The sequence below is a fragment of the Oryctolagus cuniculus genome, chromosome 11 (assembly GCF_051225735.1).
Source record: "Oryctolagus cuniculus isolate XC-2025 breed Fujian yellow rabbit chromosome 11, ASM5122573v1, whole genome shotgun sequence".
Lineage (NCBI taxonomy): Eukaryota > Metazoa > Chordata > Mammalia > Lagomorpha > Leporidae > Oryctolagus > Oryctolagus cuniculus.
Window position 1 is genome coordinate 35,131,337 of NC_142877.1, and position 26,789 is coordinate 35,158,125.

General features: G+C 40.4%; 1 protein-coding gene across 2 annotated transcripts in view; it reads left to right on the forward strand.

Annotated features, from left to right (window-relative positions):
* Nucleotides 1–26,789, forward strand: part of SNAP25 (synaptosome associated protein 25) — a 95,923-nt gene that overhangs the window by 61,670 nt on the left and 7,464 nt on the right. The window contains exons 2-6 of one of the 2 annotated variants that reach the window (XM_002710974.5): nucleotides 4,031–4,165; nucleotides 6,122–6,163; nucleotides 14,238–14,286; nucleotides 21,589–21,706; nucleotides 25,613–25,738. In XM_002710974.5, the coding sequence (XP_002711020.1) occupies nucleotides 4,094–4,165; nucleotides 6,122–6,163; nucleotides 14,238–14,286; nucleotides 21,589–21,706; nucleotides 25,613–25,738 (407 nt within the window). In that variant the 5' untranslated portion in view covers nucleotides 4,031–4,093. Of the gene's footprint in view, nucleotides 1–4,030; nucleotides 4,166–6,121; nucleotides 6,164–14,237; nucleotides 14,287–21,588; nucleotides 21,707–21,872; nucleotides 21,991–25,612; nucleotides 25,739–26,789 lie in introns of both variants that reach the window. The other variant, XM_002710973.6, reaches the window with a different exon arrangement.

Here is a 26,789-nt window from a genome sequence, read left to right on the forward strand (position 1 = left end):
ACTCAACTTCACTACATGTTTGTTACTTTATTCTGCAGGACAGATCTCCAAACACTTGGGGGAAACATTGGAATTTTGTTTCTTTTTATTGTGAGGCTCAAGAGTGACTTGGTGTAAATTACTTCCAGTTTCTTTTTCCTAGGTCCCTAATTTCTGAACTGGAAACATGTTTGTAAGTAAAACACAAAGTGTTTAAAGACCTACATCATATCATAAGAACATATTTTGGTGGCCAGAACATGAGTTGGAAACTTAGCCGGCTCATGGTAGGATACTCTATCAATTTTTTTTAACTTTTATTTAGTAAATATAAATTTCCAAAGTACAGTTTATGGATTACAATGGCTTTCCCCCACCCCATAACTTCCCTCCCACCCACAACCCTCCCATCTCCCGCTCCCTCTCCCATTCCATTCACATCAAGATTCATTTTCAATTATCTTTATATGCAGAAGATCAATTTGGTAAATGACTGCCCATAGAGCTAGGCTAACATTTACTACTACGTCTTTTTAATGCCAGTGGTAGTATGCAGCTCTGGCTTTCACTTTTACTATGACTTCATATATGAATTTTTGTCCAAGAATCACGGAATAGCAAAGAACTTGAAATCTGTTATCTGCAAAGGCATTTTACTTTAGAATTCCTCCAATCTAAGGCCCCGAAATAATGTGACTCACTTCGGGAGAGCAATAAATGTGGAAGATTCTAATAATATGCACTAAGTTGAAATCCAAGAGGAATTCAGTCAGCAGTTGAGAACGGAATATATGAGGATATTTCAGAAGGCTTATAGAAAATGGATTTAAAATTAGGTTTATTTTAGTACCAAAAAATTTTGAAATCTACACATTGTTTTTTCATAACATACATGTCTCATGAACTTTTGGAAGACTCTTCATGTGCATGAATTTCAGGTTGTTTGCACCAAACTAAACTTATCTTTTAACCTCATTTTCCATGAACTTTTGGAAGTACTCTCCTAATAGACCTGGGGACAGGGTGGCAGGGCCCCTCCCCAAGCTCAGATCAGGTTCCTGCCTCAGTGAACTTGGGTTCCCTTGTCTCAATGTGTACAGTCCTGATTTTTTAATGAAGAACTCTTACTTTTGCAAAAAAAAAAAAAAAGTGATTCTCACACAAGTAATAGGAATAACATCAACAACATGGTACTGCCCTAAGGTCTTAAATATATAATTTCTTCACCCAGCTACAGTTGTCAATTTGGAAGAAACACAAATGTGTCTTACAATTAGGGCATCGGGTTCCTCTTCCACTTCAGGGTTCTTGAGGCCTTTATTCATTAGTGTAACCCCAGCTGCTACAGCAAAATGAAAAAATACCCGAACATTTTCAGTTGTGTTTTGTCCACTTCTGTAAAATTTCAGGTGCTCCTGGTCAGCAGTCAGCTTCCCGCCTTAAATGGATTCAGAGGACACAAGTGCCTGCTGGCTCATGGCTCATCACCCTCAGGGACCCTGTCTCTGCGGCAGAAGGAGAAGCAGGTGGTGCCATACCTGCTTCTGCCCTGCTTAGTCTGACAGGGACATTTTCCATTTGCTCTGCAGCTCCTGAGTCAGCTCTAGCCACACGGCACCCCTCCTTACACTGAGGACTGGAAGTGTGAACTCCTGGCTGGACACTCCTTTCCCAGAGACCTTGCTCTGACATGTAAGGGAGAGGATACTGTCCAGGGCACAATTGACCATCTCAGCCTTGAGACAATGCACTGTCCAACTCACAGAGAGGTTTTTATCACAGCAAATCTCACCAGCTGGAGCCTGGCCACTCCTGGGACCTGACTTCCCCTGGGAGGCCTGCTGTGACCCTCTGGGTACATGTGACACCTGACAGGTGTTCTTGTATACTGACTATCACTCTGAATAATCTAATTTCCTCCTTTCATTCCCATCTTTCCTGTTATGCTGTAGTTCTGTGAAGCCGGTGAGTTTTTCTGTCTTACCCATCACTTTATCCTTAGTGCCTAACACTGTCCTGGCACGTTACAGGTGCTCAGTGAATATTTAAAAACAAAGAGAGGCTTTGAGAAAGGCAAGAAGGGAAGGCCGCCTGGAAACAGTGAAGTCTGGCTGCCTGTGACTTGCACCTCATGGGGGTTTAAGAGAGTGGCCAAGAAATGGGCCAACGAGTCATCTGTCTTTGAGGGGACCGTGTTCACCCTCCCTCAAGCCCTTGATGGCAGCTGAAAAAGATGACGCATTTTTTACCTTTTGCTTCTAAATGCCTCTGAGTATATGGAGTTCTACTCAACAATAAAAAGAAAAGAACCACCAATACTTGGTACAACCTGGAAAGATCTCAAAATATTTTAAAAAGCCACACACACACCCAAAATAGCATAGATAATATGGTTATTCTTCAATAAAATTCTAGGAAATTCAAACTAATTTTAATGGCTGATAGTAGACCAGAAGTTTCTTGGGCACAGGGGTAGGGTGGGATTGGGTAGGGAACTGTGGGTGGGTAGGATTGTAAGTAGCATAAGGAAATTTTTGGGAGTGATAGAACCATTTGTTTTTTTATTGTCATCATGATTTCCTGTGTGTATGCATAGACTAAAACTCAAATTGTGCCTGCAAATATATGGGGTTGATTGTACGTCAATTGCACCTCAATAAATCTGTTAGAAAATAAAATAGATATAAATAAATAAATATGAAATTAAAAGTGTCTCAATCCAGCACCATATCCCTCTAGCCCATCATGCCCAACCCTTGGCTGTCTTGTGTCTTTTTTTTTTTTTTTTAAAGATTCATTTATTTGAAAGAGTTACAGAGAGGCAGATGAAGATAGAGGGAAAGAGGTCTTCCATCTGCTGGTTCACTCCTCAGATGGCTGCACCAGCTGGAGCTGTGACGATCTGAAGCCAAGAGCTAGGAGCCTCTTCCAGGTCTCCCACATGGGAGTGGGGGCCCAAGGACTTGGGCCATCTTCCACTGCGATCCCAGGCCATAGCAGAGAGCTAGATTGGAAGTGGAGCAGCTGGGACTCGAACCAGTGCCCATATGGGATGCCAGCACTGCAGGCAGTGGCTTTGCCCGCTATGCTACAGTGCCAGGCCCTGGCTGTGTCTTTAAAAATACTTTATAGTCTCAAGGGGTGGGGCAGGCATTTTGGCACAACAGATTAAGGTGCCTCTTAGGACACTTGCATCCCATATTGGAAAGCTTGAGATCAAGTCCTGCCTCCATTTCTGACCCAGCTTCCTGATACTGGACCTAGGAGGCAGCAGATAATAGCCCAACTGCTGGGATTCTTGCTATCCATGTGGGAGGCCAAGATGGGGTTCCTTGTTCCTGGCCTAGTCCTGGCTGTGTGGGCATTTTAGGAGTTAACAGAGGTGAGAAATCAGTTTCTCTGTCTCTGTCAGTCTCTGTCTCTCTCTCTCTCTCTCCTTCCCTGTCATTCTTCTTTTCAAATACATAAATTGTTTTTTTTTTTCAAGATTTATCCATTTATTTGAGAGGCAGAGGCACAGATAGAGAGAGGGAAAGACAGAGAGGTCCTCCATCTGCTAATTCACTCACTAAATGGCCATAATGGCTGGAGCTGGGCTGATCTGAAGCCAGGAGCCAGGAGCCTCCTCTGGGTCTCCCACATGGACGCAGGGGTCCAAGCACCTGAGCCATCCTCCACCACCCTCCCAGGCCACCAGCAGAGAGCCAGACTGGAAGAGGAGCATCTGGGACACACACCTTCACCCACATGGAATGCCAGCACCATAGGCAGAGGCTTAACCTGCTATGCCACAGTGCCAGCCCGTCAAATAAATAAATCTTTTAAAAAAATTTCCTAGTCTCCATGGTAGAGATGGCCAGTATGCATTCATGGTAGCTTTTGGACAAATAACCTAATTCTGTCGAGCCCTGCCCAAGTGCACCTTCCAGTTCAGAAGATGGCTGAGCTATGGGAGCAGAATGTGGGCCATTTAGAGTGTCCACTCTTTATCCACATGCGCACTTACATGAACACATATAAGCTCTTACATTGGGAAACCTATTTCTTCCAGGTTCTGTGAGCAGACCCATCACTGACCCCTCGGCCGGGCGCCCAGCCTCCCCCCACCACTACCATGGCTGAAGACGCGGATATGCGCAATGAGCTGGAGGAGATGCAGCGAAGGGCTGACCAGCTGGCAGATGAGGTAAGGCCTGGAGACCTGACAAGACCGATGGAACAAAACTGGGGAGCTAGGGGGTTTATCTTATTCAGGTCCAGGTGGGGAAAAGCCTTCTGTTAAGTTTCAATTTTTTAAAATGCTGACTTAACATTTCTATGCACCTAAGGCCTCTGTAGACCAGAATGAATTGATTATAAAAACTGCCTACAAATTAATATCTTGACCCAAACTCCTGATTTCTAAAAATCTTGAAAAGTCAAAGTACTCTAGGAAAAACAGTATTTTTGTGTATCTATAAGCAAGAGTGTGCTGGAACTTGTTGATTCTGAGAGCTGATTATTAATACTTTCTGAAATTTTGCACACTAGTTGCTAAATATAACCTTTATTAAAATTGAATTATATAGACTGGTAATTAGGCCCTATTAAAATCAAAGGTAATGAACACTCAAGCCCAAGATTTGCTAGTTATTTTACCACTATTTATTTTTTTAGTTATTTATATCCATATAATGGTGTGTCACTGTGTATCTTCACAGCTTCATATTCGGTGATATCCTGCTGGGGGCAGAAATAGGGTAGGAGGAGAAAGAGAAGTGTGAGTGTGGGCGGGAGGGCAGGTAGGGTGGGAAAAATCACTGTGTTCCAAAATTTGTATGTATGAAATGCATGAAGCTTGTATACCTAAGTAAAAGGTTTCTAGATTTAAAAAAAAACAAAGAACATTTATGCCACAGAAATCTTCAAAAATGTGGCTTACTATTGTGTTGACTTGCTAAAGTTAAGAAAGTGGAGAAAATATTAATGCAAATTAAACCTAAAAAAGTACATGCCTGCCGCCATTACATTACGCAGAATTCAAAAACAGTGGAGGAAGCCTTTCAGAACGTGAGAACTATGATTGCTCTTCAATACAAAAGTCACTCTTGTCACTGACAAATGAGTAGAACTCCAGTGTATGTCTTCATTGTTGCATTTTACTCGTGAACATACACAAACTCTCCAACCAACATTTGTGTCGGAACCATACTTGTTCATCACATGACTAGCTACAGACACCAGAGTTCAGCAGAAGTCACCAGCATCTTTCTGTGAAAATCAAATGGCTATCTGGAATTTGCAATAAAGAGTATTATATATTTTATTATCATGTAGAAACGTATGCTGTTCATCTTGTATGTTAAGAAAGTACAAACCTGGGTCATGACTAAGATATATTTGTACTTTTCAGAAAGCCAGATGTTACATGTACCTGCATTCCACAGTTTACAACCATTCTATTTTAAAAAGCAGTCTGTCACAGCTCTTCCGGGAAAGTTAACATCCTTCAGTGTCCTGCAGAATCTTGTCCAAAATAAATCTGTCACTTAAAAGCACAACTTTTGCGATCACACAAGTTATTAGATTCTCGTAGTTCCAAAAGCAATGAGGGAAAAAGTGCCTGAGGGACCAGCCCTGAGCCCAGACTTTCCATCTCATTTTTTCTTATCTAAGGATGAAGATAATTATTGTAGCTGACTCTTATAGGTTACTGATTTCAGACATGCTTGATTTTTTCACAACCTAATTTGTATTGATAAGAACTTCCAATTGTGTTTCTAGGAACTATATAAGAAATGTGATGTATTCATTTAAATAATTATGTCAGTGTTTAAAATTCAATATTCCTGTCCTAGGGAGGTCAAATTAGTCCTCTGAGTATCTGAGATAATTTTTATGCATCCTGAGCATGCAGAATTATCTTTTCCAGATTACTTTGATACCAAGATCAGCTTCATATGGTTTTGATGTTATGATGATAGACTTTAATGTAATTGCTTTAGGGATTCAGATCATATAGAAAGCCTGATAAGAAAGAGACTGAAAATGGGAAGACATTTTGTGTTTCAGTTACAAGTGTAAAAGAACAAGTGATAAAGTAGTTTGGATTTTCTAAGACCTCTGGATCCTGCACTCCTAATATTTCTGTTTTCTATTTTAGTCGCTGGAAAGCACCCGTCGTATGCTGCAACTGGTTGAAGAGGTAAGGAGTGATCATATTTTACGATAAATAAGCCACACCCTGGTGCTGACCTGTTACTTCCTAGCCTCTGCTGCCTCTCCCTGGGCCCTGATCCTCTTGGTGCTCGTGTTAACGTGAACTCTCAGGAAGCCACATGGTGTGGCAGGTGAGGCACTTCAGTTGCCAGGCAGTCACCAAAGCATGTTCATCTTCCCCACCCACTGAAGCCACGTTTAAGCAAGGTTACTTTAAGCAAGTAAGAGCAATTTTTAATATACAAAGAAATTAGCTACATAAATTGGCTACATAATGGTTTTGATGACTATGAGTCACAAATAATCTTGATGTTCTGTTCTGACTTGAGCCTTATATGTGATATTTATGTATACCATTTTCAAAAATTCTTCTATTAAGAGCCAGGCACTCAAATTTATAGGAGAAAAAAAAAAAAACAGAAAATATCTCAAACAAAAGGAGCTATCAAGTCCGATAATATAAATGTAAAAGCTCTTTTATATTCCTGACTCTGGGTTGAACATCCATTTGTGAGGCATGGTTAATGAATCCCCAACTATTTTTAAATGGGTAAAATAGGGCAGAGAGCAATAATGGAATCAAAAGGGCATTTGCAATAAACCTCCCTCGTTTGGCAGAGCAGCAGTCAACCAGGAAGAATAAATGGATTAATTGAACTTGTCCATTGGGAGAGATGAAGTGGAAAAAGAATGGGTTGGACTATATTTATCTTAACCTAATAAAACAAGCCTAATAGTTTTTAGTCAGTGAGATGCTATTTTAGCTATGCTTTGAAACTGCTTTTCAATGTATTAATTTCACATGCGATTATCATTTTTAGAGATCTTGGGCTTTCTCCAGCAGAATGATTAAATGTGCCTACTTGACTCATGCTACTGTAAATTACTTATGCGATGACGTGAAGAGGGGGGAAATAAACCTGGGGAAGGCACTAACTTTCACACAGCGGTTGTCCATGTCATCCCTTCTTTCTTCAGCTTCACTTCTTACCTAGGGATGACATATGACTAAACGGGAATTGCCTTGGGAGGAATGGGGACCAAGTGGCAACTATGAGCTCCCTAATGTCTTTCAAATACTGAACTTGAACCCTGCCAAACTACCCCCCCCCCCCAAGAAAGGCAGGCCCAGCCTGGAAACCCATGCAGCAGAGGAAGCAGCATTCCATCTCTAAAGAATGTTTTCTTTACTCTGTTTTGGGACACTGCTCATGCGGAAATACCTGAAGACAAGGAGGAAAACAGATATTTTCAATCCAATAGTGTTGGTGAAGCTCTCAGAGTATATTTACTCTTCCCTCAACTTGTCATGAGAGAAAAAAATATATAAAAGGAGTAAATGCCAGTAGCATTCCTATCTGAGCTCTGATAATAACCTGAAGGGAGCCTAGAAGTCAGCTGCCATAAATGTTTTGCTATTATTATTATAATACATTTTATGATCTTCAACCTGTCTTCAATCTCATTTTTCACTTTTGTTCACCTACATGCACATGTAATATAAATACCTGGAATAACAGATCTGTCCCCACTTGACCTGCCTGTGCAATGTTGAAAGCTAGCCTGGAATGTTCAAAGCATGGGTCAAATGCATCAGGAAGTTCCACCTAGATGTGGCCCCTCAGCCATCAGCATCTTGGGATGTGACCAGTCTTTCCATATGTGTTCTCAAACTGCAAGTAGCGTCAACACATTTTGAAAAATTAGGTCTGCCCTAATTTATTCTAGGGGGAAAAAATCTCAAAAGCTCTATCAAGTAGCATTCTCAAACCGTATATTTTTTTCTCCTAAAGTGTTTCTTAATCAAGCATGAAATAGCATCTTAGAACAAGGAGCAAAACAGAGTAAGCTATCCCCTACCTCTCATCAATGGGTGGAGGCTATTAGACCTTCCATCCTTAGGAAAATATGAGCCAGGCATTATTAGAGTAGATTGATTTGGTCCTGCTTTCTCTTGGGTTATTTTATATTTATAGTCAAATATTCTGAGTGTCTAGGGTATTGACTATTCAGATGATAGTCTGTTTTTCAATCAAAAAGGAAATTCTCTTTAAAGAGAACCAACATTAAATATGCATCAAGGCAGAAATCATTTGGAAAATCTGAGCATTGAAATACCAGAATTTTTCCCATGATCCCAAAGTTCATCAGTGCTGTATAATTTGAATTGAGTTGAAACCTTATTGAAATTCAGTCTCAAAGACAGGAAAGGTTACTAAACTTGTGAAGTCTTCCTGAGGCAAATGCTCCCACTTGGAAGTGCAATATACAGCACTGCTTTTTAATAAAAGCCATCTTAAGCATTTCAAGGGTGATATAAAGTTACCTAGAGGTTATTGGGAAAATTCAGAGAAACTGAAAACCATAGACAGGTTTTTTTTTTTTAAAGGGAGGGGAGTAGGGGGATGGATAGAAATCATGTAGCACTTGCTTCCCAGCCTGAAGTTGGGAAATGCATTTCAACCAATATTTATGGACAACCTAATTCTGGGAATGAGAAGGAAGATCTAAGTAGATGTATACAGGGAAACAGATATGTAAATGGCTCTCCAAAATCAAGAGCATGCCTGCCCTAGGAGCATAGAGGAGGGAATAACTGATTCTGAAAGAAGAATCATAAAGATAATTTCAAGGAGAGGATATTTGATTTTAGACAAAAAAAAAAAAGTTAACTCTGCTAACGCGCTATATGAAGGAAATAAAGTCTACACATTAATGCCATGGGCTATGAAAACTAAGCCCTGGGAAAACCATACTTCTGCAAGGCCGGCTAAGTCAAAAGCACCACAGTTTTTTGGGATGGTCATTGAACCACTGACATTTCATAGATATTTTAGCCTCTTTTCTGTTCATGTCAACTTATTCTTAAAGACACTTTGGCTGTGGGAAAAGAATAAGTATTTGAATGTTGTGTTTGTGTATGCCAGAATTTCTTTTTTTTTTCTCCTAAAAATGAACTAATTCAGATTGGGTAGTTCTTTTCAGATATGGAGATTTAAAGTCATTTGGAACTTTTTTTGGAATATTCATTCTTTTTTTTTAAAGAAAAGAATTTATTCATTTATTTGAGAAGCATAGTTACAGAGAGAAATAGAAGGAGAGACAGAGAGAGAGGTCTTCCATCCACTGGTTCACTGCCCAAATGGTTGCAATGGCCAGAGCTGAACCAATCCAAAGCCGGGAGCCAGGAGCCAGGAGCCTTCTTTGGATCTCCCATGGGGATGCAGAGACCCAAGCACTCGGGGCATCCTCTGCTGCTTTCCTAGGCTATTAGCAAAGAGCTGGATTGGAAGTGGAGCATTCGGGACTTGAACCGGTGCCCATATGGGGTGCCAGTGCCACAGGTGGAGGCCTAACCTGCTACATCACAGCACCAGCCCCATGGAGTTTGTTTAAGAGACTGCCTTGAGTGTTCTTGTTTTACATCAAATGCATTGGATTTTGGGGAAAGCATCTGAGAATGACAGAAAGAAAGATTTTGTAATGTTCCATCATATTGTCATAGTTCATTGGAAAAGAAAAGAGGGAAGAAGAATGAGAAAGAGGAAAAAGCTGTGGTTGAGGGGGAGGACAGAGAAAAAAAAACGAAGTGAGAAAAAAAAATTCCCTTATATCTCTCACCTCCTGTTTTGAGGTAAGCTGTTTTCCCAGCAATCTCAAACAGAAACCAAGGATTGGGCAAGTATAAGAAAACAGACACCTGATTCTCTCTTAGCTATTAAAGCATAATACTCTTTAAAGAATAAGAGAAAGTAATAGTCCATCTCCCTGAAATATCACCCCCCTCACTTCCCCTCCTGGTTCCCTGAAGAATAATCTAGTTATTTTGATAGAAGGTATCAGCACAACCGTGGCACAAAGTATAAGTTCTAACATGTGTTGATGTTAGATGCCAGGTACTGTGCTTGGCACAGTCATCACCATCATTGTTGTCATCATCAAGCCTGCGTTGTCTACTTTAATCCCTGTAGCCACATTATACTATTCTTTGTTCTCCATTTTACCAAGGAGGAATTTGAGGTACACATTGGTTACGTTACTTGCTTGAGACACAGAGCTGTAAATGACAGAGATTAAAATCCGGGTATACCTGATTCAAGAGCACGAATTTTTATACAAAGCATTTAGCTGCCCTTCACCAGTAACTCCTACTATATATATTGTTTTTATTTGAGAATTTCACCACGAGGAAATGGATTAAAGAAAACCAAGCAACTCATTCTAACCTGAGTGATATTCCACTCAAGTTAAATCTTGCAGCTTGGCCGGCGCCGCGGCTCACTAGGCTAATCCTCCGCCTTGCGGCGCCGGCACACCGGGTTCTAGTCCTGGTCGGGGCGCCGGATTCTGTCCCGGTTGCCCCTCTTCCAGGCCAGCTCTCTGCTGTGGCCAAGGAGTGCAGTGGAGGATGGCCCAAGTGCTTGGGCCCTGTACCCCATGGGAGACCAGGAGAAGTACCTGGCTCCTGCCATCGGATCAGCGTGGTGCGCCGGCTGTAGCGCGCCACCGGGGTGGCCATTGGAGGGTGAACCAATGGCAAAGGGAGACTTTTCTCCCTCTCTCTCTCACTGTCCACTCTGCCTGTCAAAAAATAAAAATAAAAAAAATCTTGCAGCTTAATGTTTTCCTTCTTGAACCTAGCACAGTCTCCTGTCAGAAGGGATTTTGGGAGGACTTCACATTCTCTAGCTTATTTTACCCTCATAATTACTGTAGACAGGAAGTGAAGGAGCTCTTACTGTTCCCTTTAACAGCTAGGGAAACTGAGATATGGAACAGATGTCTTTAGAGAGATAGGACTGTAACAATAAAGACCCCCAGATCCCAATTCCATTTCTGCCCACTGACCAAGTTGTCTCCCACACTGAGAAGCACAATGGAGAAGCCATACATTTGTCTACCATTACCCGTGGTGCCTGGGGCAGAAGAGATGTTCAATAAACATTTACTATGAGGGAAACAAGGGAAGAGTGAGTCAGCAAGTGAATGAATGAACCAGCCTACCAACCACATACTCTTACTTGACATCTCTACCTTTATCTTCAGTATGGAGAAACTTCCTGAAAGATCAGGATAATCTTCCACAGTCTCATGACCTAAGTGCTGAGCTAAGAACACAAACTGGTATTCCTGACTCCCAAAACAGTGCTCTCTGTTCCTGGTCTCCCAGATTTATGCTCTTTCAAGTTTGTTCTGTGAATGATTCTAGTGCTGAGACATTCAGTGCCAAATTAAACAAATGTGAAATTATACTTTCAGGGCTCCAAAAAATAAATGGGTATGACAGAATATCAAAACATAAATAGTTGAGAGCTGGACAGATAAAATAAAATTATAAATCTGTATCCCATCCAGTGTCTTCAATAGAATCATTCAGGGATCTCATGTATGTCCTTGACTGGGTCCTCAAGGACCCAAAGTACCCAAAGTACTCTCTCTTTTCTTCAAGATTTTTGATTTATTTATTTGAAAGGCAGAGTTACAGACAGAGAGAAAAGTCCTCTATCCACTGGTTCACTCTTCCAAATGGCTACAATGGCCAGCGCTAGACCAAGCCAAAGCCAGGAGCCAGGAGCTTCTTCTGGGTCTCCCATACGGGTGCAGGCGCCCAAGCACTTGGACCATCTTCTGCTCTCCCATGTCATCAGCAGGGAGCTGGATTGGAAGTGGAGTAGCTGGGACACGAACCAGTGCCCAAATGGGATGCCGTGTCACAGGCGGAGGCTTAGCCTACTATGCCACAGCTTGCCCCTGACAAAGTACTCTCTGAGAAGCCCCTGTCCTTACCAGAATTTGCATTGTCACACCCATAGGCCTGAAAAGGTCATCTGCTCTTCAGAATTTCATCCCATAAGCAATGGTTAAAATATACAAGAAAGGGCAAAGAACTTATTAAAATACAGGCAAGTACAAACAAAATTCCATTTACTAAACATTTAAGGAAAAAATATTAAACTAACTCTTATGGTCTATAATATTGCTACTCAGGGAATGTGCCAGCACCAGCAGTGCACATGGTGGGGTTGTTGGAAATGCAGGGTCAGGCCGGTGCCGCAGCTCACTAGGCTAATCCTCGGCCTTGTGGCGCCAGCACACCGGGTTCTAGTCCTGGTCGGGGCGCAGGATTCTGTCCCGGTTGCCCCTCTTCCAGGCCAGCTCTCTGCTGTGGCCCGGGAGTGCAGTGGAGCATGGTCCAAGTCCTTGAGCCCTGCACCCCATGGGAGACCAGGATAAATACCTGGCTCCTGCCATCGGATCAGCGCGGTTCGCCGGCTGCAACGCGCCGGCCGTGGAAGACCTTTCTCTCTGTCTCTCTCACTGTCCACTCCCTGTCAAAAAAAAAAAAAAAAGAAAAAAGAAAAAGAAAAAAGAAAGAAAGAAAGAAATGCAGGGTCTCCTGGTTCTACCCAAGCCCTACTGAACCAGAATCTGAATCTGAATGTTATGATTCATATGCACATTAAGTTTGAGAAATATCAGTCTAGAAACAACTTCTCATGGTAGGTGGTAATGATGATATTTTTGGTCCAGCTGTATCTCCTGCTATGATTCTTCTTCTGAATATATTTATTTTATCAACACTTATGTCATGTTAACTATAAAAAGGCTCCATTTCAGCACATTTTTCACATATTAATTTATTGGATTCCCATAACTCAGAGGTATTAACTATTATGATTGCTCTATTAAAGTTGGGAGAACTGAGGCACAAAGCAATTAGGATACTTGCTGAGGCCCCACAGCTAAGAAATAAAAATCCCAGCCCGGAATCTGCACTGTCAATGACTCCTGAAGTCATTCTGAGCCATGTGTCTCCAAACTATGTCCTCACTTTGACACTAAAGGCTATCAAAGTGTGTTCAAAAACTAGATTCACTTTTGTGTCCTGGAGAGTTAACTGCATACATTCTCTAGAATGGTGAGTCGATAAAAGTTCCCAGAAATCATTTTCAGTGTTTTATTTTTTTAGGGGCACAGTTGGAATTTAATTGTTAAAATGCTGTATTTTTTAACAGACCCTCAGTTGTCCTCTGCTAACATCTCTCTTTTTACTAGTTCAAAATAAGTCAGTAGCAAATAATGGGACTGTAAGATATGCCTTATTTTAGAATTTATTTTAGAGGTTACATGAGCTTTCCTTGAAAAACCAATTAATCCAAACCATAAGCAATGCCATTTTATACTCATTAACCATAAAATACCTAGTCTTTACGTGACTTGCTAGAATTCCTAGAAACGATGATTCCTAAGAATGACTAATGTGAATATCTTTAGTCCTTCTCTGCTCGCCAAGTCCTCCTCCCCTCCTCCCAATAGTTCAGATGGTGTTTGATTTGTTTGTGTAACAAGGAGTGAGATGAGGAGTACCTTTGAAACACCTCTTGCACAAAAAGACTGCAGTGAACCTTGGAGAGGAGTTATTTTCTCCCACTATATCATTGTGCAGAATTTTAGATTTCAGAACAAAGAGCCCTTTTTTCTCACCTCAATCCCTTTTCTAAGTCTTGCAGAACTTCTCTCCATGGAGAGACAGGGAGTTTCCTGTTGAGCTGTGTTTCTTAGCCTTTGTGAAACCATGCTCTCCTCTGATGAACCGGAAAATCTCACCCCTCAAGGTTCTTACGCATCCCCCCAGGGCATCCCTCTGCAGCTCCTCCATGGCAACTTTCTGATAGATCCTGTCAGAGAGGAAAATTTAACCTAGGAGGGGTCGAAAGATTTGCCGTCTAAGGTTGGCATTTTTATTTTCCAAGGATAAAATTGCAGTGTATTATTAAATATGCATATTCCAATACTTACTTAACATATTGGAAGCCCCATCACCAAACCTACTCTGTGAGACTGCTCAACCCCAAAGAATCTGTGATGGAGCAAGTCCACCCTTTAACCCATTCCTCTAAGTCCCTCCCAGACCCCTACTCCACTCGCCATTTCTTCCCTTTTTTCCTTGGGTCCTTCTTCATTTTCCATTTCTAGGACTAATTGTCCCCTTACTGATTTCTCTTTCTCTCTTTTCTCTCTAACTCCTTTTCAACTTTGCTACCATTATTGGAATGTAGAGTAAAGATGCTGGTATCAGGACTTTGGTTATGTTGGATGAACAAGGAGGTAAGTTCAGATTTCTTCAGTAAGAACAATTTTTCAAATAAAGTGCATTTTTTTTAGATTATTTGTGCATCTACCAGTGGTCATTTTGATATATGTTATGCATGTTTATGAGTATGAGGGTTCTAAAATTCTCATCTTGCTTTTTTCTTTTTCTGTTGAAAAGAGCTGTAAACATCTGGAAATATTGAGGCCTTCTTCATGAGTGAATGGTACTACTGTGTCTTATTTACATTGAAATAGCAGAAATTTGAATGCAAAAGTTGTGTGTTTGCATTTTATTTAAGGATAGTATTTTGGACAGTGTGAGAACTATTTTCCTCACTCTTCAACTTTCTCAGTAAATTTTGTTTTTTGTCATAATACCTAGATAGGATAAAGTACAATTGTTTTCTTCTGATCATCTTAATTCAGTATCTGATAGTTTTAATTTTCATGTAACTGTGGAAATTTCTTAAATAACTGGGAGCTATTTTTAATAGGACACAAGCAAAGAAGGATCATCTGGAAAATGGAAAATTAAAATGATTGAAATATTTGCCTGTTTTTAAAATGATTATGGAAATACTAAGAACAATAAAACTCAAATATCCAATCTTTTTATATAGCACCTCTAAGCTCTAAAGTGCAACATAAAAGGATAACACCATAGTTTTAGTTTGTCTCAATATATCTAGACGTAAGGTGATATTGTGTATAATTCTAGCTGGTAGTTTTTTTTACCTGATTGCATTCTGAATTATATAATAAACAGATTTTTGAGGTTTTTTTTTCTTTGTTTATACTTTTGTGAAAACATTAGAAATATTTTCAGAATCATGAGGAATTTTTAAAAGCAAGGATAAAAATGTAAGACTCATTCACAGCACAAGACACAATAAACAAATCCCAAGCATAAATCTGAAACTTGGGGTGGGATAGGGGAATCACTACACAGGTAACAGACTTACAGCATTTTTTCCTAAAATATGGAGAATTCTTAGAGATCAGTAAGGGAAAAATAAAGACCAATAACCCAAAAGAAAAATAGACATAGATTCAAATCAATTTAGAAGTAGATATGTGAAGCCATGCTTCAACCATCAGCACCAATGAGATACCACTCTTTCTCTAGAAATCTGCATAATTTTTTTTTTTTGACAGGCAGAGTGGACAGTGAGAGAGAGAGACAGAGAGAAAGGTCTTGCTTTGCTGTTGGTTCACCCTACAATGGCTGCCGCAGCTGGCGCGCTGCGGCCGGCGCACCACGCTGATCCGATGGCAGGAGCCAGGTACTTCTCCTGGTCTCCCATGGGGTGCAGGGCCCAAACACTTGGGCCATCCTCCACTGCACTCCTTGGCCACAGCAGAGAGCTGGCCTGGAAGAGGGGCAACCGGGACAGAATCCGGCGCCCCGACCGGGACTAGAACCCGGTGTGCCGGCGCCGCAAGGCGGAGGATTAGCCTAGTGAGCCATGGCGCCGGCGCAATCTGCATAATTTTTAAAATCTGATATTAACTAATGGTGTGAGTATACTAGGAAAAATGAAGCTCTCATTCTATGGATGGATGCTATGGACCAAAACAAATGTCTTCGAGAGTCATTTGTTAATATTTTCATACTTTAAAGTGTGCCTATCTTTGACTAAGACATTCCTCTCCTAAAATTTTACACTACAGAAATCTGTTTATAACTATATGATGAAAAATATGCGTGCCCTAATTGTAATTGCATAAAACTAAAACAACCTAAATTTCTGTCAGTGAAGGGATCAATTAAATTAATAATGATAAAAGGAATTTTTTGTAACTACTACAATCAATAAAGTAAATCTTTATTGATGGACTTCTGGGGCCTGGGGTGGGGACAGAAATGTATCCTCTTTTGTCCTTTGGGAAGCAAGTGCTAAGAAGCAATTAGAAATATAAGAGATTTATTGGGGAAACATCTGGACAGGTCAGGGAGGGGCCCGGGAGTAGACAAGGAGAGCCTGCAAACCGTCTGAGACCTGAAAAATAGATGAGCAAGTAAAGAAGACTGGGTGGGAACAGCCTCAGACGAAGTGCTTCCCTGAAGAAGTCTCCACCGGGCGGTTAGAGAGCCAGGAGCAAAGCATCCGCATCAGAAGAGCCCTGTGTTGGGCAGCGATGCTCCTCAAGGAGCCCCGTTGTGGGGTTAGAGCATCCTGGGGGGAGCGTGGCCTCAATGTAAATGCTGTGGCAGACCCCACCGATGCCCAGAGGCGTCAGATCTCTTCACTCCTCCTGGAGTGAGCTCTCAAACGTGCCCTCTCACTGCCGTCATTTAAGGATCTTTGTTTTTACATTTTTTCTTTGTATTAAATGTTTTCAATAAATATGCACTAACCAATCAAAACAATTAAGAAAAAAAATCGAATACCTAACCCAACACCTCCTCTACAATTTTCAAAATACAAATTGTCAAAATTGATAGGCAAATAACAGAATCTAGTGGAGTTCTGTTATACAGGTATTACAATAACCATAGCAATCCTCAAGAACTCTCCAAATGAATTTTCCATAAATATAAGACTTGCTAGTTTTATCTCTAAGGCTTTGAAACTCAAGATGTAGCAAATCCTTGCTTTTAAAAAATTCGACCACGGATTCCCATATAGAAGAGTGGTATTTCATTTCCAGAGCAAAACTGATACATATGTACTCAAAAAATTAGCAATTCTGCCTTAGTAATTCTTCCATTAATAATGTACAGTGTGAAGGGGGTGAGGGGAAGGAGGTTTGCACCAGATAGGTTTGGGGAAGATCCAGGATAATGCCTTTTCCCCAACTGAAAGCATTGACATAAAGACATGGGAAATAACACATACAAACTTGGAATTGAAAAGGGAGAAAGTGAATAATATACTTATCTGAGTTGCAAATTTCACTGTAACTTGATGCAAAAACTTCAGATACAATTTTCCAAAATCCAATACAGATGCAAAAATATTTAATTCTTAAGCACAAAGAACTCCCAGGAACATGTGTACATTTTTGTCTGAGAAACAAAGCAGAATATAATGTCTTTTTGACAGATTTTCTCATGAGACAGTTAATGTTCTCAGCTAAAGTGTTTCAATTGTGACTTTACCACAGTAAATGCTGAGCCCCTCAGTTAAACAGATTTCCTTTTAGGACTGCCTGGGCTTTTGCCAGATGCATGCTGAAAGATTGATACTGATGAGAAGCCTGCAATTGCAAAATCTCCTAAAGCGTGTGATTTCTTTCTGGTTTTAAGTGGTACCCATTTCATTTATCCTACAGTAGGAGCTTAGGGGCTTTCAAAATGAGATGAGCATAAGTCAACAATTATCCTCACTGCCATCGTAAGTGTATTTTAACCTTGTATATGTCGTGTGTAGTTGTTTAGATCAGTAACTGCTTTAAAATTTCTCTTCACTTATGCTTTGTTAATTTTTTCTTTGCCTAAATACCAGAAATGTTGACTATTTCTGCCCTACAGCTGCACAGGAGTCTCAAGAAACAGCCATCGTTCTAAAGAACCTTTCCAACCACGGTTGGGTCAGTCCAGACCATTGCAGGTTGTCCAGCTATGTGGTTGCCATGGGAAATTCCTTATGGGATTCTTGTTTTATACTCAGGTATCAGGAAATACCAAGGAGCACTGAGCATGACAGACAGCCCTGGAAATGTACTAAGCCTTAGCACTTTCATTCCCTTAGAAAACTTATCTCGATGAGAACGCCCTGAACAATCTTGACACTTAATGTGAATGATTTAACCTCTCATCTCTGTATCACTTGTTCCTTTTGTTGGACTTTTTGGGATTATGTGTTTGTTTTGATGCTAAAAATTAGGTTCTTGGTGAAATCTGCGATAAACTCAGAGTAAATAGTGAAATCTTTGACCACCTCTGCTTGCCAGAGGAAAGACAAAGTGAAGCCCCCAGCCTGGGAGACAGCTGACTATCTTAAAAGACTCAAGGCACTGCATAGCAGCATTTCAAAAAATAATCCTCTTGCTGAAGTCCATTATGAATGACTATAGCTTCACTATCCAACATGGTAGTCACTGATCACATGAGACTATTTAAATTTGTTTAAATGAATCTCTGTATGTGCATTAATACTAAAGAAAATAAAAATCACATAAGTGACTTCTTGTAACAAGATATTCTCAAGAAGGCTTTCATGCTATCTCAGTAACATTGATGTCTTATTATTCTTCTGCTGTTTTTACCACATCAAGGATACTAAAGATCCCGTATTGCTGTACCTAGGTGAGGTTAGTAGAATATATGCTTAAACTTAGGTGCCTGAGCGTAATGCCACTGGTGGATCTATCACAAATAACCAACCACCCAAATATGACAACAGAAGATATTGCACATCACTATAGATAGATAACTAGATATCTAGATAATTAGATAGGTTACTATCTAAGTAGATATAGTATTATCTACTAGAAGTCCTCTCCAGGCCCAAAATGTTATTCTTCTCCAAGTCTTCAGGATTAAGCATATAACAGTCAGAAAGCAAATTTAGGGAGTTAAGAAGCCTTCAACCCTGGATGGTACATTGTGTCAGCCTGAGAGATACTACTGTCCACCCCAGAGAGAAATGAAAAAGACATTTGTTGCTTAGAAGCATTACCTGAGAAATGTCTTCTCAGAAACCAGTGGAATGTGAAATTTCAATATGCCAAACATGTCCATAAACATAACTCAGCACACTCTAAAAATTCTTGTTAGAATATCTGTGACAAAATGGGTCCATGGAATTTTTTAAATTAAGGACTCAACGTAATTTGTATACAAAGATACATTCAGTGGTTGTTGATAGGTATGAAGCAATTTTCTGGACCAACTATTTTCTGAATACTTGTCTGAATCAAATTTAAGTTCAGAATTTTTTCTTCTAGTCAAACCTTTCCAAATCAAGCTGGTAACTCTTGACAGAGCCAAACCCTCAGAAATATGGATATTAATTGGCCTGGTTTTTGTTTCTTTTTTTTTTTTAATTTCTATGAGAAACAAAGAGAGATATATCCTCACTCCCTAAATGTCTGCAGTAGCTCCAGGTTGGGACCAAAGCCAGGAGCCAGGAACTCAAGGTCTCATATAGGTGACAGTAACCCAGTCACTTCAGCCATCACCAACGCCTCTTAGGGTCTGTACTAGCAGTCAGGAGTGGGAGCCAGGAATCAAACCTAGGCTCTCTGATATGGGTTGCTAGTTTTCTTCACCAGCACCTTAACCACTGGACTCAACTCCTGGCTCTTTTTCAGTTTCAGTTTCACTTCTCTAGTTCAGAGGTCTAACACTTATGGAGTGATTTACATATATGTTTCCTCCTAATTCCTGCACACACAGTGGATGAGGTCCCTGAAATCTTGTCAGAAGTTAATATTTTGATTGAAAAAATATTAACTCGCTTTCTCACTTGAGAGAAACTCTTCAAGAAGGACAAGTACTTGAATATGTATCTGCACACCATGGTCTGTGCCCATTTCAGCTGTCATGAGTCCAATCTAGTGTTCTTTTTCCCTGAGCCCAGACACCTCCTCCAATCTGTCTGAACTCATCACTCCTAGAAACTGTTTGCCAGTATCTGATGGGGATCTGGCATCCCCATTTCTGTCTGTGTGTATGATGGTTCTTCATTTGATGAGCTCTTTGATGTTGAGCTCCTTTTCCTTCCACAATCCCCTGAAGTGTTGATTTGCACACTCACTTATTTGCACACTCACTTATCGCATTCTTGAAAACAAACTAGATTGACATCTTCAGAAAAGAAAAAAAACTTCCAAAACATAAAGAATTCTATATATGTGATATCTATCTATCCATCTATCTCTGCACTTGAGGGTTTTCCAAAAGAGCTTTATTTATTCAGCAAAAATTCTCTAGCACTACACTCTCATTTCCTCCAAGTATCCAATACTGAGTAAACACTGACATTTTGTTTTCCCAGTCATTTGAAAAGCATTGCAGAGGCAACAGATTCCTGATAAGCTGATTTGTATTCTTCAGTCCCACAAAAGATAACACAACAGGCTCTTGTTTTCTAAATGCACGGTCCCCTTAGCTTCGGTTACTATCTAAGTTTTTGGAATGACAATTGCTACTGTACAGCTTAACATGAAATTGTTTTTAAGTGATGTTTTTGTTCCCTTAGGCTGGAAATGTGCTTATCAGTTTAATTCTAGGTATGCCTTTATTCTTGGAGGCATAAGCATACATGTATTCATGACAATATAGATGAAAAGAAAAATGGAAATGTAATTAGGTTTTGTAATTAGACAACCAAGACATCTCATTGCTACTCTCCTTTAATGGTCTTAAAAGCTGTTTTTAAAATTCCTTCATTGAACTTGTAGTTATCTCAATTTGATGACACAGCTTTTGAAAAATTAATCAGGTTGGAGTATATAACCCTAGCAACCCAGAAGTATGATTCGTCCTTATGATTATCGATCTATTTCTTAGATACACTAAGGTCAATTTTGCCAGCAGTAATGACACAGAATTGTTCTGTTTTCCAATCCATCACCTCCCATCCCCAAAGAGACATCGTCCTCCCTGCTCTTTGCCTGGGATTGGCAATTAGCATGCCCCCTCATTGTAGAGACTGGAAAATCAGAGAGCAGAGAAGTGAAATGCTTTCATAACAAGTGAGTTGTAGGATGGGAGAGGAACTGAAATGCTTCAGTACTTATAATGCCACTGTACTGATGTAACTTTTTTCACAGCTTCTATGAAGTAAATATGCAAACCAAGAATAGACCGTGGGCTACCTATGACCAGATAGCCACTGATAGGAGAACATGATCCATACCCATTGCCAATTATTGCTGCTACTGCTGCTGCTGCTGTTTTCCTCAAGGAAGAAAACGGATTCCATTTTCTAGCTTTATCTGTTGAGGATGCTTAAAAACAGAAAAGTGCACATATCTAAAAGGAAGCAGGTGCTATCTCAAGTGACATTAAATCAGAGTACCTAAAACATAAGCTAACATCCTGTTTTACTTTCTCCGGGGTTTCGCTGGTGTCTGAGTAAGTGATGATGCTGGGCTGTGTCCCTGGACACTCAGAATCAAACAGACCTTCAAACTCATCTCATCATGTTGGAATTTCAAACTATTTTGAGTATCATTTTGTTCATTTCCTTCCACTCATGTCTGCTCAGGGTGAGCGGCAGCAGTCTACCACAATGCATCTTCTTGAAACAATGCATTGTAATCTCTCTTTCTCTCTCAAATTCCGTTTCACATAGTCATTTCTCATGTTCTGTTGGAAACCCCAAAAAAATTCATTCCACACTGTCATCCCTTTGTCCTAACCAGAACAACTCGATCGTGTTGAAGAAGGCATGAACCATATCAACCAAGACATGAAGGAGGCCGAGAAAAATTTAAAAGATTTAGGGAAATGCTGTGGCCTTTTCATATGTCCTTGTAACAAGTAGGTACTGGGTACCAGCTCTAATCTGTGGCGTCCAGTTTTCTTTCTTTCTTTCTTTTTTTTTTCTTTTTAATGTCAAAGTGAATGTCTGAAGTTTTGTCTTTTTTTTCTTTGTCCTTTTCCATCTGCTTCATTCTGTGGGGATAAAATACTTGTGTTTAATCAGAACAACTGGAACGCATTGAGGAAGGGATGGACCAAATCAATAAGGACATGAAAGAAGCAGAAAAGAATTTGACGGACCTAGGAAAATTCTGCGGGCTTTGTGTGTGTCCCTGTAACAAGTAGGTGCTGCCTGCCTGCCTGAAGCTTTGGTTTCCCAAGGCCCATCTCCAAGCCTTGACAAGCTCATTCCTGCCAGGCTCATGGGCAGGATGAGCATGTGGCATGCAGAACAGATCAATACCGTCTCCAATGCATTCATCTCATAGCATAGATAATATTAGTGGGAGTTACTGTTGATGCATTAAAAATCAGGCATACTACAGTGAAAGCTTCACTGTCAGCAACTTTTATTGATTAACGTTTCAACATTTTCCAGAAAGTGTACCTTAAGACAGAGAAAAGCCTCAAGAAAGAGGCACCCAGGGAACTATATTTTTCCCAACCCCAAGAGCCAAAACTGCGGATTTAGAAAAGTTGGTAAGTGAGTATGTTTGGAAGATTAGAAACACATGTATCAAGATTTATTTTTTCAGAAGGAAAAGAGAGATAATTTGGCCCAAGCCAGCATTCTTTAAAAGAGAATGACAGAGATTCCCCTATTTCTCCTGCCCACCATTGCCAAATTTAGTCATGAGATGCTGCAACTGCACCCGATGCAGAGGCAATGAGCACTTTGGCAAAAAGGGCTCAAGCTTTACCCAAATTGGACCCATCCCTCTGAAATTCTTCCCCTTGGAAGATCTAACAGTACACTGGCTGAAATGTTGAAATGTGTAGATTTTGCATGCACGACATCACAAAACATTCAACTGTTCTCAAGGTTCTGCAACGCTTATTTTGGAATGTAGCAGAAATGTGACATGTGGTTATAGAGGTTTGCAAGAGAAGGAACCTGAAACTGAGGGTTCTAGAAGATAGTCTCACATGACTGGTAGCAAAAAACAAAATGCATGAGTGGATTGTCCAACATGCATTTGGAAAATTAAATTTGTTACCCGATCTCCCTCACCCCTCCCTCTTCCCCTTTCTAAAAGAAGCCTTTTTTCCTAAAAGCTCTCCTGGTCCTACCTTTATAGAATAGAAATTGATGTCCTTTTTAGTGGATTATATGACCATTCGCATCCTTTAAACTTTGAGGCTGATTTAAAATATCCCACTTCCTGTTTAGGAGGGGGAGGGGCTCAATTTGCAAATAAATAGAAAATTTGTTTTTAAAAGAATGATCTACAGTAAATCCTGACTAACTGGAATCTAGTTAATGGGATCCTTGACTGCGCTTTTGCTTCCTTCCACGTTTAACAAAAGCAAAGAAAAAAAATCACAACAGAGATTATAAATGATTTTTCTTCCAGCACAATTTAGTTTGCAGTGACTTACTCAGTCTCCATCCACTTACAGCCTCCACGGCTAAGAATACCAAATGATAACAGGTGATCTTCAGAGGAAAGGCCATTAGACACATCAGAATAAATCATAACCAAGGAGAGATTTGGTTATGTCCAGAACCCAAAAAATAGCAAAAAGTAGCTCAAGAGTCTGACATGGATATTTATCAATTTCCATTAAAACAAAATATTCCTCTGTGACTCATTGTTCATTAGGAAATTCATAAAGCTTACCAATATTACCCATTGCCAAGTATTCCAGTTAGTCAAAATTTGACTCTATATCCTTTGAGCGGCAACTTGCCCGTATGTGATATTTTCATCTCTTTGGTGATAAATTCAAAATACATTCTCCCCCCCTCCCTTAATCCACTAAGTGTGAAGAAAGGGTGGAGCCAGGGTCCCCTTGGGATGCTCTCCAACATTCTCATAAAATGATGGCCCCTACAAATGCCACATATGAGTGGTCACTAATTCCTTAATGCCTAAGAGACCCTAATTGAGCTTCAAAGCTTGACTGAAGTGTTCCCTATTGTGTGTAAATAATGCTTTAAAAACCATGTGTCACAACGCAGTGGCTGGTGGTGCCCTGGATTATCTGAGGGTTTCGCCCTGTCTCAGCATGTTTCGAAGGACTATGATAGATGTACGGCAGTGATGTGAGTCTATGTGCAGCATTGTGGGTGCAGTGGTTTGCCTTCTTTCAGAAACGCATATTTCCTACTCCTTTGACTTTGCCAAAGATGGTATGTCAGATATTTTACATAGCAGAAAACATTACAAAGTCCATATCACTTCTTTTCATGTAAGGAGGGAGTTTGGAAAAACTGAAAGCATACTCAAACCTCTATTAAAATTAGCTTGGAGATCTTGTCCCATTGACTGGGGCTGTGGCCCTTTGTGGCAGTAAATGCTGACTGCTCAAAGGGTTGTGGTATTATGCATGAGATTGTGGGAATTGCTGGAATTACATTGGTACAATTTTCCAATTTGTTGCCAAAGTTGTTTGGGCACCAATATGGAAATATTAGGGCCAGTTTTAATAGATAGCTGTGGTCCTTTAGAGAAAGGGGGAAAAAAATCAAAATTCAGAAAGTTAAATTCTGGTGTCTTGTAGTAAACAATGTGAAAATGGGACCAAAGGATGTCTCTTGTGTTTGGACTAAAATGCACGTGGTTTCTACTATGCAAAGAACCTAAAAACATCTTTGATTGCCTTAAATTCCAACACACCCACCAAAATATGCTGCACATGTTTCTATTGGGCACAACAGGTATGCCTGGATTTTAAGTTTTTCTCCAAGGCAGCTCAGTGAAATACAGCCCATGGAGACCACACCAGATCCAAACCCCATCACAACCCCAGGATAGTTTGAAGTAGAAGTTTGTAAGTGCTCTCTACCCTGCTCCTCAGCCCAGAAAAGAAGCTACTGAACCTGCGTTTCAAATCCTCATGAAGGCTATTACTGTCCTGCTAGTGCCTTTTTCGAGAATGGTCAACTTCTGGAATAGTTTGGCTTAAATGAGAATGCTTCACTTTCTACTCATGCCTGTAGCTGGTGCATGAAGAAGACATAGAGGGGTTTCCCTTTTTGATGCTAGATGGCTTGTTTCTCTCTTCTATTTTCCTGCATTCATTTCACTATGCTTCTTTTACTTTTTGTCTCTGTGGACAAAGGTTTGTACATCAATTCTGGATGTATGGTGACTGTTTGGAAGTACCGATATATTATCTATTTCAAATTGCTCTAGAGGCAACTCACAGACCATCACCCTTGGCCAACCACCAATCCTTTATGTCCTTTATCCAGAGTTAGAAATGTTAGTTGTTCCCATACATTGGGGGGAAACATCAAATAGGGATCTTTGCATGGTAGTGTGTAAAAATTTGGTTGAGTATGTTTTTCTTGAAGACAGTGTGTTGCCGTGGTGTGATGTACACACTCTACTTGGCAGTCTTGTTTTGTGTCTGTCTGCCAGTATGTGTTTTTTTCTGTGTGTTTTGTCTCTCAAGATAGAACCATGTGATTGAAATAGAACTGAATGTCCTTCAGCTATCTTAATCCTTGTCTTAAATTCAACTGCACCACAAAAATAAACCCAAGCAAGAACAACCATGTGGACAAAGGTTGCAGTCTTAACAATTGCAACTGACTCAATTGGAAATGAAATGCTGAGTAGCTGAGGCATGGTGGTGGCCAACTGTTTGGGTCTGGATAATGATATATCGGTATTCTCTAATGCCTCTACTGAAAACTCATTTGCTTGGTTAGGTACTTCGCTTGAAGAAGTCAAGATTGTTGTGAGCTTGCTGCTCCACCCCCGTGCCTTGTCACTCACCCTCTTTTTTGCATAGGCTTAAATCAAGTGATGCTTACAAAAAAGCCTGGGGCAATAATCAGGATGGAGTGGTGGCTAGCCAGCCTGCTCGTGTGGTGGACGAAAGGGAGCAGATGGCCATCAGTGGTGGCTTCATCCGCAGGTGAGCCTCATGCAACCCACATAGGAGCAGTTCTCTATTGCAAATGTGACAAACCACTCCAAAACTGAATGGATCTTAGAACAGCAACTATTTTATTACTCACAAACTGTATGTCGGCAGGAAGATTATTCCATGGGGCTAAATGATCAGAGTACCCGGTGGCCTCACTTACCTGGTGGTTGAGTGGGGCTGTCAGTGGGGTATCTGTCTTCTCTTTCATATGGCCTCCCTAGCAGGGTAGCCCAGGTTTCTTATCTGGTAGTAGCAGCATTCCAAGGGAGAAGTCCCAATGCATGAGTTCAGATCTTAGCTTGAGTCATGTTTGCTAAAGTCTGCTTAGACAAAGCAAGTCAAATGACAACATAGACTCAATGGGGGTAGCAAAAAGTCATCTCGTTGCATGGCTTTAATTGAACAGAGATTACTAAAAGAGCTGTTTGCAGAGTTTGGGGCAGGGTTAAGAACAAGAGATGATGATGCACTTATGCGTTAGTAATAGCAGGAAACTGTTACCCCCAAGGTCCTGAAGGAACAAGAAAGGAAACTATTATCAGTACCTGGAAATAGTCACAGCTATGGTAAGGGACTATTGGTGGAGAAATGTAGCCACTGCTATAGCTAGCAGGCAATAGAAAGGGAGAGAAAATTAAATACCCCACCCCCTCATTCTTCTTGTTCTCCAGTATCTCATTGACCATTAGCCAAAGGCCACTGGAAGCCAGAGGGTAGGAGAAAGTGGCTGATATAGCCATGGAGGTCAGCCTTTCAAGGCACAAAGATGGTTAGAGAATTAATTTGTGATGAAAATAGAGAATAATGAGTTTTTTATTTCTTTTGAGATCTAGAAACAAAAACCAACTTAAAGTATTTTAAAACTCTCAAATTAAACATATCAGCTAATTCAGAACTTAGCTCTTAGGAGACCAGAAAGCAGAATAACAACAAAGTATTTCTGGTGGAAAAAAATTATATCTTTTTACAGGCTACTACAGGTTGATTTTCAGGTTTTCCAAAAATATGAAATCCAAAATTTTTGGAGTGCCACAAGTGA